The sequence below is a fragment of the Xiphophorus couchianus genome, chromosome 3 (assembly GCF_001444195.1).
Source record: "Xiphophorus couchianus chromosome 3, X_couchianus-1.0, whole genome shotgun sequence".
NCBI lineage: Eukaryota > Metazoa > Chordata > Actinopteri > Cyprinodontiformes > Poeciliidae > Xiphophorus > Xiphophorus couchianus.
The window spans coordinates 15,332,635-15,345,032 of NC_040230.1; the positions used below are offsets into that span (position 1 = coordinate 15,332,635).

The 12,398-nt window shown below is 39.9% G+C and overlaps 1 protein-coding gene across 1 annotated transcript; it reads right to left on the reverse strand.

Annotated features, from left to right (window-relative positions):
* Positions 1-2,174: 2,174 nt before the first annotated feature.
* she (Src homology 2 domain containing E) lies at positions 2,175-11,855 on the reverse strand. Its single transcript, XM_028012173.1, has 6 exons — positions 10,959-11,855; positions 9,840-9,966; positions 7,343-7,597; positions 6,771-7,116; positions 4,876-4,995; positions 2,175-3,427 (listed from the first exon to the last, which is right to left on the reverse strand). Exons 1-6 carry the CDS (start codon positions 11,403-11,405, stop codon positions 3,235-3,237), a joined length of 1,488 nt encoding a protein of 495 aa, XP_027867974.1. The 5' UTR covers positions 11,406-11,855; the 3' UTR covers positions 2,175-3,234.
* Positions 11,856-12,398: the final 543 nt, after the last annotated feature.

The following is a 12,398-nucleotide window of genomic DNA, read 5'->3' on the forward strand; positions in this document are numbered from 1 at the left end:
TATTTATTTGTTTGTTTGCTTACTTAATTTTGGTCATTTGGTAGTTTTGGTTGTTTTGCATCTGACACTTAATAGACAGAGATAATTAGACGAACCAGACATCAATTCATACTCGCTGCAGGTTTTGTACCAGGATTGGAAAGTGACTTAAGCCATTTTCTTTAATCAGAGGCGGTCCTACCCTGTTTGGCACCATGGGCAAACCACCTATCCGACGCCCCATTCCCTCCATGAAGTTGCTGACCTGGGTTGTGGGGGTCAAGTATCATAAGTATCATTAGGAATGAAGAAGCGCTGGGTGAAATGACCCAGAACTGCTCCAGAATAAAACAGCAATGGTGTGTGATAACGCTAAAATATAGCACACGGTCCATTGTGTAAGTTTAGAAGTCTGACCCCAGGTTACATGCTTACCAAATTTTTGCAGGGAAACAACACTACACTTAGGGAATGATGTTCAAGATAATAATAATAGTTAAGACAGTGATAGACTAGAGAGAGAATGCCATTTTTATTTTACAATATTACCATTGTACAAAAAAAAAACTCACTGTTGTGAGTATTTGCTATAATTTGTTGCAATTAAAGCAAGCCATTATTAAAAACCGTTTTAGACACTAGCAACAGCAGATATCAGCCTAAAATCTGTTTTGTTTGGCAAAACCTTTAGAGCAGTGGATGAGTGGAGCTTTAAAGTGCTACTTTTCTAACTTCCTTTTGGATCCAACTTAATATTACTTAAAAAGAAACAATAATAAGGCTACAACTCTTGAAACGTCCTGCTTCCTGCACTAATATTGTGGCATAGCATATTCCACAATATGCTTCGGTGCTAATGCTACATTGCATACAAATAGGACCAACAACTGGGGCTTGACTTTCCCTAGATAAGTTTTGTATGCTTGCTCTTAAGTTGCTATCACTTTCAGGCACCACAAGGAGGTGCTGTAAGAATTATGTGTCCAGCACCCCAAGCTTCATTTTGGTTTTGGCCTACTTTATAATTTAATTAAGAGAATGTACTCAGAACAAGTCAGTGTTGTGTAACCTTGCAATCTGTGACCAACTGACAAGCAGAATACCAAAGATTTAGTCTCTTCCTGACTGTAAAAGATTTGGCTTAAACTGGAGCTAAAACAAGCCGTTTCAGACGTGAATGTTCTGGAGGCAGTCTTGCACTCTGACCCACCAAGGAGGTGTTGCACAACCAATGAAGCGACTCAAAGAGCTGACATTGACAGGAGTGAGCCATGTCTTTCTAGGCGATTTCTAACACTCACATCTCATATTGCAGCGCTTCATTCACAAACCATCCAGGTTTTACTGTGTGGGACCTACATTGCTACTATGACTACAATTATTCATAGCTCTTTTTATACCGCAGCCTGTCTCTCCTCCCACTTTCTCCTCCCTCTCATCATTCCCTGTAGAGATGGTGCTACGTCACTCCAACTCCTCACCATGGCAACATGGTAATCCCTGAACAGAAATATTCTCACTGCCTTACTCTCTTTTTTGAAACACAGAGAAAAAGGAACAACATGTTCACACACACTCACTTACACATGGGTGCACAGAGTCACGCCTGCACAGTCATGCACACGCTCCGTTAGAGATGGTCATGCAACCCAGCACACTGGTGTTTACTGGTTAAATACATATTACCACAAGCCCATGACTTCGATAATTGTTGAGTATTCTTGCTGACTGTTCATCTGTGTGTGTGTTGGTGAGGATTGAAACAGCATCCACTAGAGAGTGGACAATGCAGTCTGTGTGCGCTCAAGTTTGTTGGTGTTGGTTGGACATGAACCTCAGTAAAACGTCTGCTGAAACATGTTATTAGAAAATTTCTCTTTGGTACTTTTGCACCTAAAGTTATTCACTGTTCACCTAGAGTGTTGTCAGCCAGCATACATACAGTATATGGGCCTCATATATAAATAAGAGCAACCAATATGAGTCCCAAAAAGGTCTTTTCCACTGTTTCCATCATGCCCCTGCAGAGGTTTGCCCACATAGTTTTCAGTGGGATTCAGGTGGCACTTGCTAGAAACACTGAAGGGATCCATGACTTCCCAGAGGTCCAGAGGAGGAGGAATAGATTCTTATATGATGCATGGGTATGGGGGGTGTCAAGTTACAACATACAGTGCAATATAAAGTACAGAGGCTCTGAGTTACAGAAACTTTATTAGACAAAACACATCAACACAAAGACAAACAACAAAATGGGAAAAGAATGTTAAGAAATGAGAAAATAAAAACAACACATGATAGAAATTTAATAACAGCATCTTAGATACAAAAACATCACGAGTATAAAGTGTTAATGTTTAGGGTTTGGTTGTAGCCTACCTTTTTTTCTTTTAGTTGTGCTTGCTGTTATTTTGCATTTAGAACAGGTTTTTCTTGTATATTTCTTTTTCTCCGTTTTCCAGTGTTTTGCCTGTTATTTCCAACCACAGGGTTCCCATATAATCAACTTCCTTTTTAGCCTAAACTGCAGAGACTTTACTCCAGACGTGTTTGCAGAGTTACACATGCCAAAACACCCCTTCTGACTGTGTTCTGCAGTTTAATGAGAACTCCTCAGTTACACTCACTCTAATCACCCAATCAATAATGCTCATTCTCCTGTCAGACAAAGAGGCTGGTAAAGGAGTTTCAGGGCAGATCAATAGGCTCATTCACAAGTCAGGATACCTGTGCATACTCTAATCAGGCATATTAATCTTGCAGATGGGGCCTAACTGGATATAATCAAGCTAATTAATTATGTTGTCACTCTTTTTAGAACACTCCTTGAGGATATTACACAGATCTTATAGTGACTACTTTATATACGATTCAATTTGACAAAGAGGTTTGTATGCATCATTAGCGTGGTCAGGTAATGCGATGTGAAAATTTTCTGTGAACTTATAGACAAAACAATGAGTTAGATGCAACACAGTGTGACAATAAATTGGTTATCTTCTTGTTCAGGTCACGGTTTTACTTCTTGGCAATTTTATAGAAGACAGCACCACAGTAGGATGCACTGAATATAAGTGTCTAACATTGACCACTAGGTGGTGTATTGAGGCAATACAACCCCAGGAGGTAAACTAGATCACTTATAAAGGAGAATATCCTGAAGTCTGTGCACAGATTTATTAAAATGTTTTATTGGAGAGTCATGTGCAGTGGCCTGCTAATGCATTTCCTTGTATTCCTTGGTCTATTCATGTTTTAGTGCTGCCGCGGCACTGGATGCTGTAGGGTCATATGTTCTGCTCCTGTGAAAGGCAGCCTGTGAGAGCAGTAGTGATAGACCAGCTCAGGGATGCTGGAAAACACACAGCTGCTCTGATCCAAGGTGTAGCCCAATCCCTTGCTGCTCTTAGTCTGGGCCACAATGATGTGAACACAACTTTGACTGGTCCTGATGGAGCCAAACAAAAACAGAAAAGAGAAACATATAAATAATACATATGTATGACTACACTCTCAAAAAAAAGACAATTTTACAAGCAGGGGTCCTGAAACTACTGATGTTGTAAACTGGAAACACCATCACTCCCCTAATGAGGCTGTGTATCTCCTGAGTTCAGTGAATGGTTAAATGGGGTTAATGATGTGAACTCCCAAGTGCATGAGCAGTGTACAACAAATGGGCACTGACGCGCATGAAGACACACTATTACTCAAATCACACACATCCTCTCATTGTCACTGCACTATATAGTCTTGGTATAACTCTGGTAAAAGGAAAAAAAAACATTAATAATTGTTCCCCTTATATTTCATCTGAGGATAACAACTTATGAGAGAAATCTGCTGGTGACTGAAATCAGTCATGTTTCAGCTTGATCAGCCCTGATCTGTGACTCTTTTTGTTTTCTGATCAGTAAGTGCATCACACCTAGGAATTACAAGATCATATCAACGACGACATTTTTGCAGTGGACGCTATCACTCAATGAAAACACATCGCTACATTGTCAAAACAGACACAGGTCTTTTTAACTCCAGAAAAGAGTTTTTAAAAAAGCCAAGTTAAACTCTGAATATATTTTTTATATATACACTGAGAACTCAACTTTTTACTTAAATCGGCCAATTTTCAGTTTAATCAGTCCTTATCATTGACCAGCTGGTGGAAAACTAAAGCAATCCAATGTTTTCTCCTATTAGTGAGCGCACAACTAAATCTATTAACTATTGCGCTCTTTAATGAAGACACAGTTACTGAAATAAACGGATACAAAGTTTGCTGTTTTCAGTGTCATAAATGTTGCAAACTATTAACTGTGAACAGGAAAACTGAATACAATACAGCAACATTGCTCTATTTTATACTTTTGAGGTCACAAAAAATGTCTGTCATTGAACACAATATTTTTGCAAATGTTAGTATCTTCAAGTTAAAGCAACAAACTGGCTCTTTTCTAGGATATCCACCCAAAGACTGCTTTTTAATTACTCCTAATTGGGATGTAAAAGAAATTTCATATCAAAGAAATACTGAAAACAGTTTAAAATGTCAACTCTGCAAAAGATAAATAATTTTAAAACAATTAAAACTGTTCTACTGCAACTGCTGCTACCCTTTTTTCTAAAACAAATAATACCCACTAGCAGAAAATATACAAGAAAACCATATTTTGAATATTGTTCATCTTGTAATAAAGAAACATCTAACTCAGCTGAAATCTGTATCAGAAGGTCAGATTAGGAAAACTGGAGATTGGAAGTTGGCCACAAAATTCTGATCAGTTCATCTCTTTAAAATATTTCAAAAAGATTAAAAGTGATTAAAATCATCGGAAATAATCACTTAGAAACTAAACATTCTGCGTGCACTGCACTTACATACATGCATTTACTTACTTTAGAGCGATGGAGTATTTACTAGTCCCTGATTCGCTGTCTCTGACCAAGAAGCTGGCTTCCCTGCAGCGCTGCAGCTGAGCCTCAGCCTGCTGTCGACTCACGCTGCCATGGTACCAGCTTGAAGAAGTGGGTGAACGAGGTGGAAGAGAAGGGGACGAGAGTAGAGAGAGTAGATCACTATCATATAGCACAGTGACATGCAGTCATCAGTCATCTGTCAAATGTATATGTAAACACAAAAAAGGCAGAAACAGGGGGAAATGAAGGACAAAAGTCAGCTGTAATTTACTGTCAGCTTGATTAACTGTTTACAGTTTGGCAGATAAAGGTGATAATCATAAATGTAGATGTAATAAAAGGGTAAAGTGACTGTGACAACATAAATGGCTGTGCAGTGTGTTCAGATCCATAGTGTTGCTGACAGTAGCTGCAGGCAAGCGACCTATATAAACACTAAAGATATTCAAACATAGCATGAAAAAAATAAATTCAAACAGGCTCAAAGCATTTAAAGAAAGGCCACGCTTAACCATATAAGGACAGCTTGACAGGTTTACAAGTAAAATAACACTTTTCTGCCTGCCCTCATTAATGTTCACCTGAAGGTTTCACCCTGAATCCTTTATTTACATTTAGCACCATTCCATGAGAGAGAGTTTTGCTTCTGGTAACAAACAGCTAAAATCACAAACTTTTTGCAGGGTAACATGAATTTAGCCTTTTTACTCTCCCTCAACTACATAGGGTTAGTTCCATTGTCATCTTCCCTTGGTAGATGACAATGGAAATTTGCTGTATCCACATCCATATGGCAAATGTAGGTTTACTTAATAAGTTATGACATGGCTACAAGAAAACAGTCATTTCCTTAAACTTGCCCATAACAATTAAAAAAGAAATAACTACAAACAGGCCTGGGAAGTGACCAAAGTTTATGTTAGTACAACACACAGTGAGCAGACTGTAAATAAAGGTAAAACTAATGGTTATATAGTCACAGTTGAAGACCAGCAGTAAAGAATGCCATCTTGTGGTTGTTAAGTATCTATAACAACCAGGTAGACAAGCCAGGAAAAAGCCTTCATTGTCCAGCCATCACAACATAAACAAGTACCAATAATTGAACCTTTGCTGGAACTGGGTTCTTTGGTAAAAAATATTTTATATCACAAACACCTTAACTGTTTCTGGTATAAAACCAAAGATTAATATGTGGAAAAACATGTCATGCCCACTGTTTAGAAAAGTGAAGAATCTGTGATGTTTGCTTCTCTTCTGAAGGCCCTTGTTAGAGGGAATAGTACCATAAAGAGTCTGAAACACTGCAAGACTTTATGTAGAAATTAACTCCCGTTACCAGACAAAAATTGTTTTTGAGTCTTTTTTAGTGATAAGGATTTACATCTTGCCCTAAACTGGAACCATGTGTTTTGTTCAGATAAGAGAAAGATGAAACATTTTGGTAATGGACACGATGTGCTTCCTACATAAAGTACATGACGTGTTCATGTGGATGATGAAAATGAGAAAAGTCTCAAAAATTATAAAATATATAAAATTAGCCTTCCTCCTTGGCCATCTCAAACCTCAGACTCAAATACTGCAAAAAAAAAAAAATCCTGGACTAAGCTGAAGATATGAGAACATAGAAGACGACCCAGGAATGTTGCCATATTGGGCAAAAAAGACTGATAAAAATTAGGCTTCTTGGGCTTTTTACATTTGTTTCAGGAGCACCAGAGAATGCTGAAGTCCTGTTATGCAGAACGTGTCAAATTTACTTGCAGGTGCAAAATGACAGCTCTAAAGCAAGATTTTCATATTTTTATTTGGAGAGACAAAGCTGTGACAAGAGAAGTCTAGCAAGGAGATGGAGGACGTTATTGTCTTACCTCTGCTTCTCCAGGGGCAGACTGCAGTCCATTTTGGACATCTCCCCATCCAGAGGGGAACAGGGCAAAGTAGGTGATGGAGGGGACAGTTTAGTTGGACTGGACGAGGGTGAGAGGGGAGACAACTTGAGAGTGGGGTAAGAAGGAGATGGTGAGGTCAGAGGGGAGAGTTTAAGAATTGGAGAAGATGGAAAAGACGTGGAGGAGGAAGTTGATGCAGAAGTTGAGACAAGAGTCTTGTGGCTCCAATTCCTCGCCTTCAGTGTCTGCTGCTGCTGCTGCTGCTGACGGCCAGAGGTTGCAGTATTCTCTTTACTGGAAGAGCATTCCACTCCCTCAAACTGAGCTGAAACGAAGCAGGACAGATAATATCAACATTTCATAACAAGTCCTATCAAAGCATGCCAGGAATACTAAGTAAACATTTCCCTGGAAGTCCATTCAGAAACATAGTTTTGTTTCCTCTCTAAAGCAAACACAAAGCTGTTGTATAAAACTGCTGTATAAATGGCATTCTTCCCCCACGCCCTGGTCCTCCACCCTTCCTATCATCCCCTGCCTCCTTTCTCTACCTGACAATGCTCTGACAATGTCCTCCTTTCTCCACTCCCATGGCAGTTCATACTCCCCAGCCGGACGGACATCAGACTCTGGTCGTGTGACAGGGATCCACACGCCCTCGCTGTCGCCCTCCAGTCCGCCTTCATAGGGCGTGTCGTAGATGTTAGGGGGCGAAGGTGTCCCGTCCTCCCCCTTCTCCTCTTTCTGACCTCGGTCCAACAGGACGCACACTTTCAGGAGGTCTTTGGAGCCCCGCCGACGAACCTCTGTCATGGAACAGAGTCAAGAATTTGTATTTAACAACGCTGTAATATAGGGTTATGTGCAAACTAATTCTTAAAGTTTCTGTTCAGTATCAGGGTGCGTTTGAACTGTCCTTTCAGCGTGGTGGGATGTTTGTACAACAAATAACTTCAATCACAATCATTAATTTTCACTAATCCTGTTCAGTAAGATTGGTGACTTGTCCATGGTATCTTCGGACTGAAAATAGGCACCAGCATCCCTGAAACCTCCATCCATCCATCCATTCATCTGCTGACGGCCAGAGGTTGCATCTCCATCCATCCATCCATCCATCCATCCATCCATCCATTTTCTAACACTGTTGTCCCTAGTTGGGTCGGTAGGGGTGCTGGTGTCTATCTCCAGCGAACGTTTCAGGCGAGAGGTGGGGTTCACCCTGAGCAGGTCGCCAGTCTGTCGCAGATCCCTGAAACCTTCCAAGGATAAATGGTTATCGGTATAGGAAGATAGATTTTCTCTTCTCCAAAGTGAGTCAAACTTATAAGTATGTGCTCAATCATAAACATCTCTATTCGCTAGTAATATTTGACCAGGAATGCTTTTGCACGATACATCATGACTGAACTCACATTGACTTCACCAGACATTCTTCTTGTTATTATAGCCAAATAGACCAATGATTGTCTTGCTTGACAGTAAAGCTATTCTCCAAAAGAGAATAGCTTTACTGTCCAGGTGGGGAGTTGCAAATTTCAATTAGGCCTACAAATGTACATTTTGCAGCAGTGTGTTAAGAAGCAATAAGGTTTAGAAATCTCAGCAGAGAATGGCACTGCTGCTCCAGTCATGGTAGTTTTCGGTCAGAGGCAGGTTTCAAGTTTTTGAAGTTAGTTAAGGAATATCTGTTCAAGTATTAGTGAAGATTCATGTATATTTTTAAGCATTTATGTAAAACATAGGTCATGTCTGAATTAGTCCAAAAAATACCCTCCAAAATTCATATTTGATCACTTAATTCTTGTTTTGGAGCTGTATCAGTGTTGCCTGTTAACTGTGATCATTCCAGTTAAATAAGGAAACAGTTCCAATAGATTATCAAAGACCCAAAATCCATATATCCATGTCCATGATAAGTGCTTATAAAATTTCCAAAACACTATATATTTGTAAATAAGATCAAATAAGGTAAAGTGGTGGTGTGCTGTGGTGGTGTAGGGGATCGTGCTACCCATGTTTGGAGGCCTTGAGTCCTCGATGCGGCTGTTGCGGGTTCGACTCCCGGACCCGACGATATTTGCCGCATGTCTTCCCCCCCTTTCCTGTCAGCCTACTTTCATATAAGGGACACTAGAGCCCACAAAAGACCCCCTGAAGGGGTACAAAAAATAAGGTAAAGTGTGCCTGATTAGGAATAAATTTATGTCTGACTTTCTTGTTACATTTTTTCAATTACATAAGCAGAGCAATATGATTATTTTGATATTCATCTGAGGACAATTATCTTCTTTCTTTTACGAAAGTGTATTAATTGGGCATTGCTTGCATGCATCTTGTTCGGGGGAATTTTACTTATATTTCCTCGCAGCCTGACAGGTAGCCTGTGTGTCTGCACTATTGTGTGACCAAACAATGGAGTTACAGGAAGAAAAGGTCAGTGCCGTTGCTGATTGGCTGGGTGACCGCACCACTTCCTGACTGCTGGGAAGTGATTGGGTTTAGGACCGGGACCAGGAGAGAAGTTGTGGTGGGATGTGAGGAGTGGGGGTGGGGGGGCTCTTTGGATTGTTGTTACACACACAGGGGACCGTGAAGTGTTAGATGTGTCTGCTTCTGTGTGTTTGTATGTGTGCAGGGTAGTTGGAGTGCAGGGGCACATTTAGAGCCAATGCTCTATCAAGAGAATGGGGCAAAGGAAACAGAGGCAGGAGACAGGAAGCTGGAAGAGGAAGCTGCACCCATTGTCCCTGCACAACAGTGTTACTATAGCAGCCGCCGGCCAGGAGGAAAGTCTTTGCACAGACAGAGAGTATAGTTTGGCTCCAGGTCCCTTTAAAGTCATTATTTAAAAAGACGGTGAGACAGGGTGAACAGAGGAACATGTAAACAATGCACTGTTTTCATGTGAGTATTGACTTATTGTATTGAATCATTTTCACAAATTTAATGATGATTAATGAGTTGCACACTTATTTAGTCAGGATGCTACCTTATACTCTGAGATAAGTTATAATCGCTTTAAAAGATGTCTTAACTTGAACTCACCTGTGATGATGACCTGGGCGTCATATGGCTCCATGTAACCATCATTCACCCCTGCTCTTTCCGCCTCTCGCTGCTCTTTGGTCTTCTCTGCATCAAAAGGATCTGCATAATCCTCCAGTATTATCAACTGTGAAAAGGAAGAATCAAAATGAAGGCCTGCTATTTTTCTGATGAAGCTTTTCAGAAGAGGACATTAGGAATCCAGGACCCAATGAGTGTGTGTGATTGTGTGTGTGCAGGTGTGTGTAGAGGCGTGTGCATTTGTGTGTGGTGTCCATAACTGAGTGACAAGTAATAGAGGGACAAGCGGAAATGTTTGTGCAAAGAGGTCAGTGCATTGTGTTTGCCTGTTTGATGTGCCACAATGTAGTGAGACTACATTGTGTTCTTTTGAAAGGGATGGAAATTGAATATGAACTGAGGTGAGGAGGGAAAACACAAAGACAAACACTCAAAACTTTATGAACTGATGCCTTTCAATCTAATGCTCCTTTGTTTCCATTTGTAAAAAACAATCTCTTTTTGTGTTTGCTTTCGTTTTATTTTAACTTTAAGATCTAAAAATAACAACGACAAATAATAATTTACTTGAACAAATGTCCCTTAACTAACTTCAAAAATTTAAATGAAAAGAAATGTATTTGGTAGAACTTTATGTTCTTTTTTTTTTTTTTTTTGCTTTAAATAAAGAACATTGTAAAACGAAAAAAAACACCTTGGATTTTTGTTTGTTTTGATTATTTAAAAAAAAAATACTGATAAGAAGAAACAATTATATAAAAAAAGACGTGTGTATCCATTTTGGTTCTATTTGCAAAGCAAAGTCAATAGGAATTATTTTTGGTACATTTAAAATCACATTTGGTTCACTTTCTTCTCATTGTTTCCGTTTTATTTGCAAAGAAAACGTAGGAAATTTTAAAAATGTCTATAGGTTGTTTTTTTTAAAGCAACATTTCATGCAACTTCCTTCTGTTTTGGTTCAGTTTTTTAAAGAAAGAGAAAAAATAGTGCATTTTTCTCTGCTACAGATTTATTTCAAAGTCAAACCTATAATAATAAATCTTTAATTTCCACTTGCAATTCTAGTAGCTTTTAGTTCAGTTTGAAGTGACTTACCGTAGTTTTTATGTCTGACTTTCCCTTCTCGTTCTCGGATAACTTCTGTTCACTTATCCCATCGAGTTTGGGGGTCTTGTCCTGCTTGTCCACTTTGATCATCCTGCTGATGTACGCCTGTGCCAGACTGGAGCTCCTCACCGGACGGTTTTCATCTGGTGCCCCATTCTCAGTTTTGGAGTTTTTTCGACCTTTCCCAGTGGTCAGGCTGTCCCAGACAGTTCCTCCATAACCTGCGTTTTTGCTACCCAGCTCTGTGGCAGAGTTTTTCCTGTTTCTCCCAGCTAACAAACTCCCAACTCCTCCATCTTTGCGTTGATTTCCCTTCAAACTGTCCCGTGAAAATGTAGGCTTGTGTCTAGTTTGTGAACCAGACTCAGAGGCAGAACGGACTCTCTCAGTTCCATTTTTCAGGTTGATGGGGAAATCTCGGAACCATTTTGCCATGATTGCACTTTTCCTAGGTTTTAAACGCCAATAGATCCGTGTTCTTCAACTTTTTCTTGCATTAGGCTAAGCTTTGCCCGTGCGTAACAGCTCCAACTTTTACGCACACTTATTTCGCCTACTTTGACGTCGAGATGACTTTGGTATGCAGTTATATCTAGCGAATCCAACTGTACCAAGCGAGGTTTTTGATAGTGTGACGGTTTCTTGCGCTGGACACTTCCTGAGGCTCTGGTGCGTCTTGGACAGGTTTTCTCGTCAGAGGCTGTTCTGTGGTCACTCTGCACCTGCAGCGACAACTATCCCTGTAGTTTGAAAAGCAGCTTTTGCAGAGCGAACACCCGAAAGAACTGGAAGTTTTTCTTTGAACTCAGTAAAGATCCCATTCCCAGACCGTGAGATGCGAGTGCGTTCAGTCAGCCAGTCAAAAGAAGTGATGAGATGGAGAGACAAGCTGCTGTGAACGGAGAAAGCTAGAGTCGTGGGGAGGAGCTATGTGGAAGGGGCGGTGTGGGAGTGAAAGTCTTCAAAGGATGTGGGATAGAATCCAGTCAGGCTGTGTATTGATATTGATATTGTAAAAAAAAAAAAAAAAAAAAAAAAAAAAAAGTGCAATAATAACCAATTAAGATAATAATAACCAATCAGACTGCTGAAGGCCTATGAGAATTTACTATGGGATTCTGCAGCAATCCTTTCCCGGCCTCTTGTCACCCAGAGAAGACTCTTCTGAAATTGTCTTTCTTCAGAAATGACTCGCTGCCCAGGAAGCAACTTCTTCGGCATAATTTCCTTCCACTAAGTATAGTAATAGCATTTCTGTGGACACTCAATGTTTGTTAAATGTATCATTCTAAGAGACTTTATTCTGAATGAGCTTCACGTTTTGAATTAATTGATGAAATACATTACCTTTTACATGATAGTATATTAATTTATCTTGAGGCACCTGAAAGTTTGTCTATCCCATGTTCTTTAGCATTAGGTCATGGC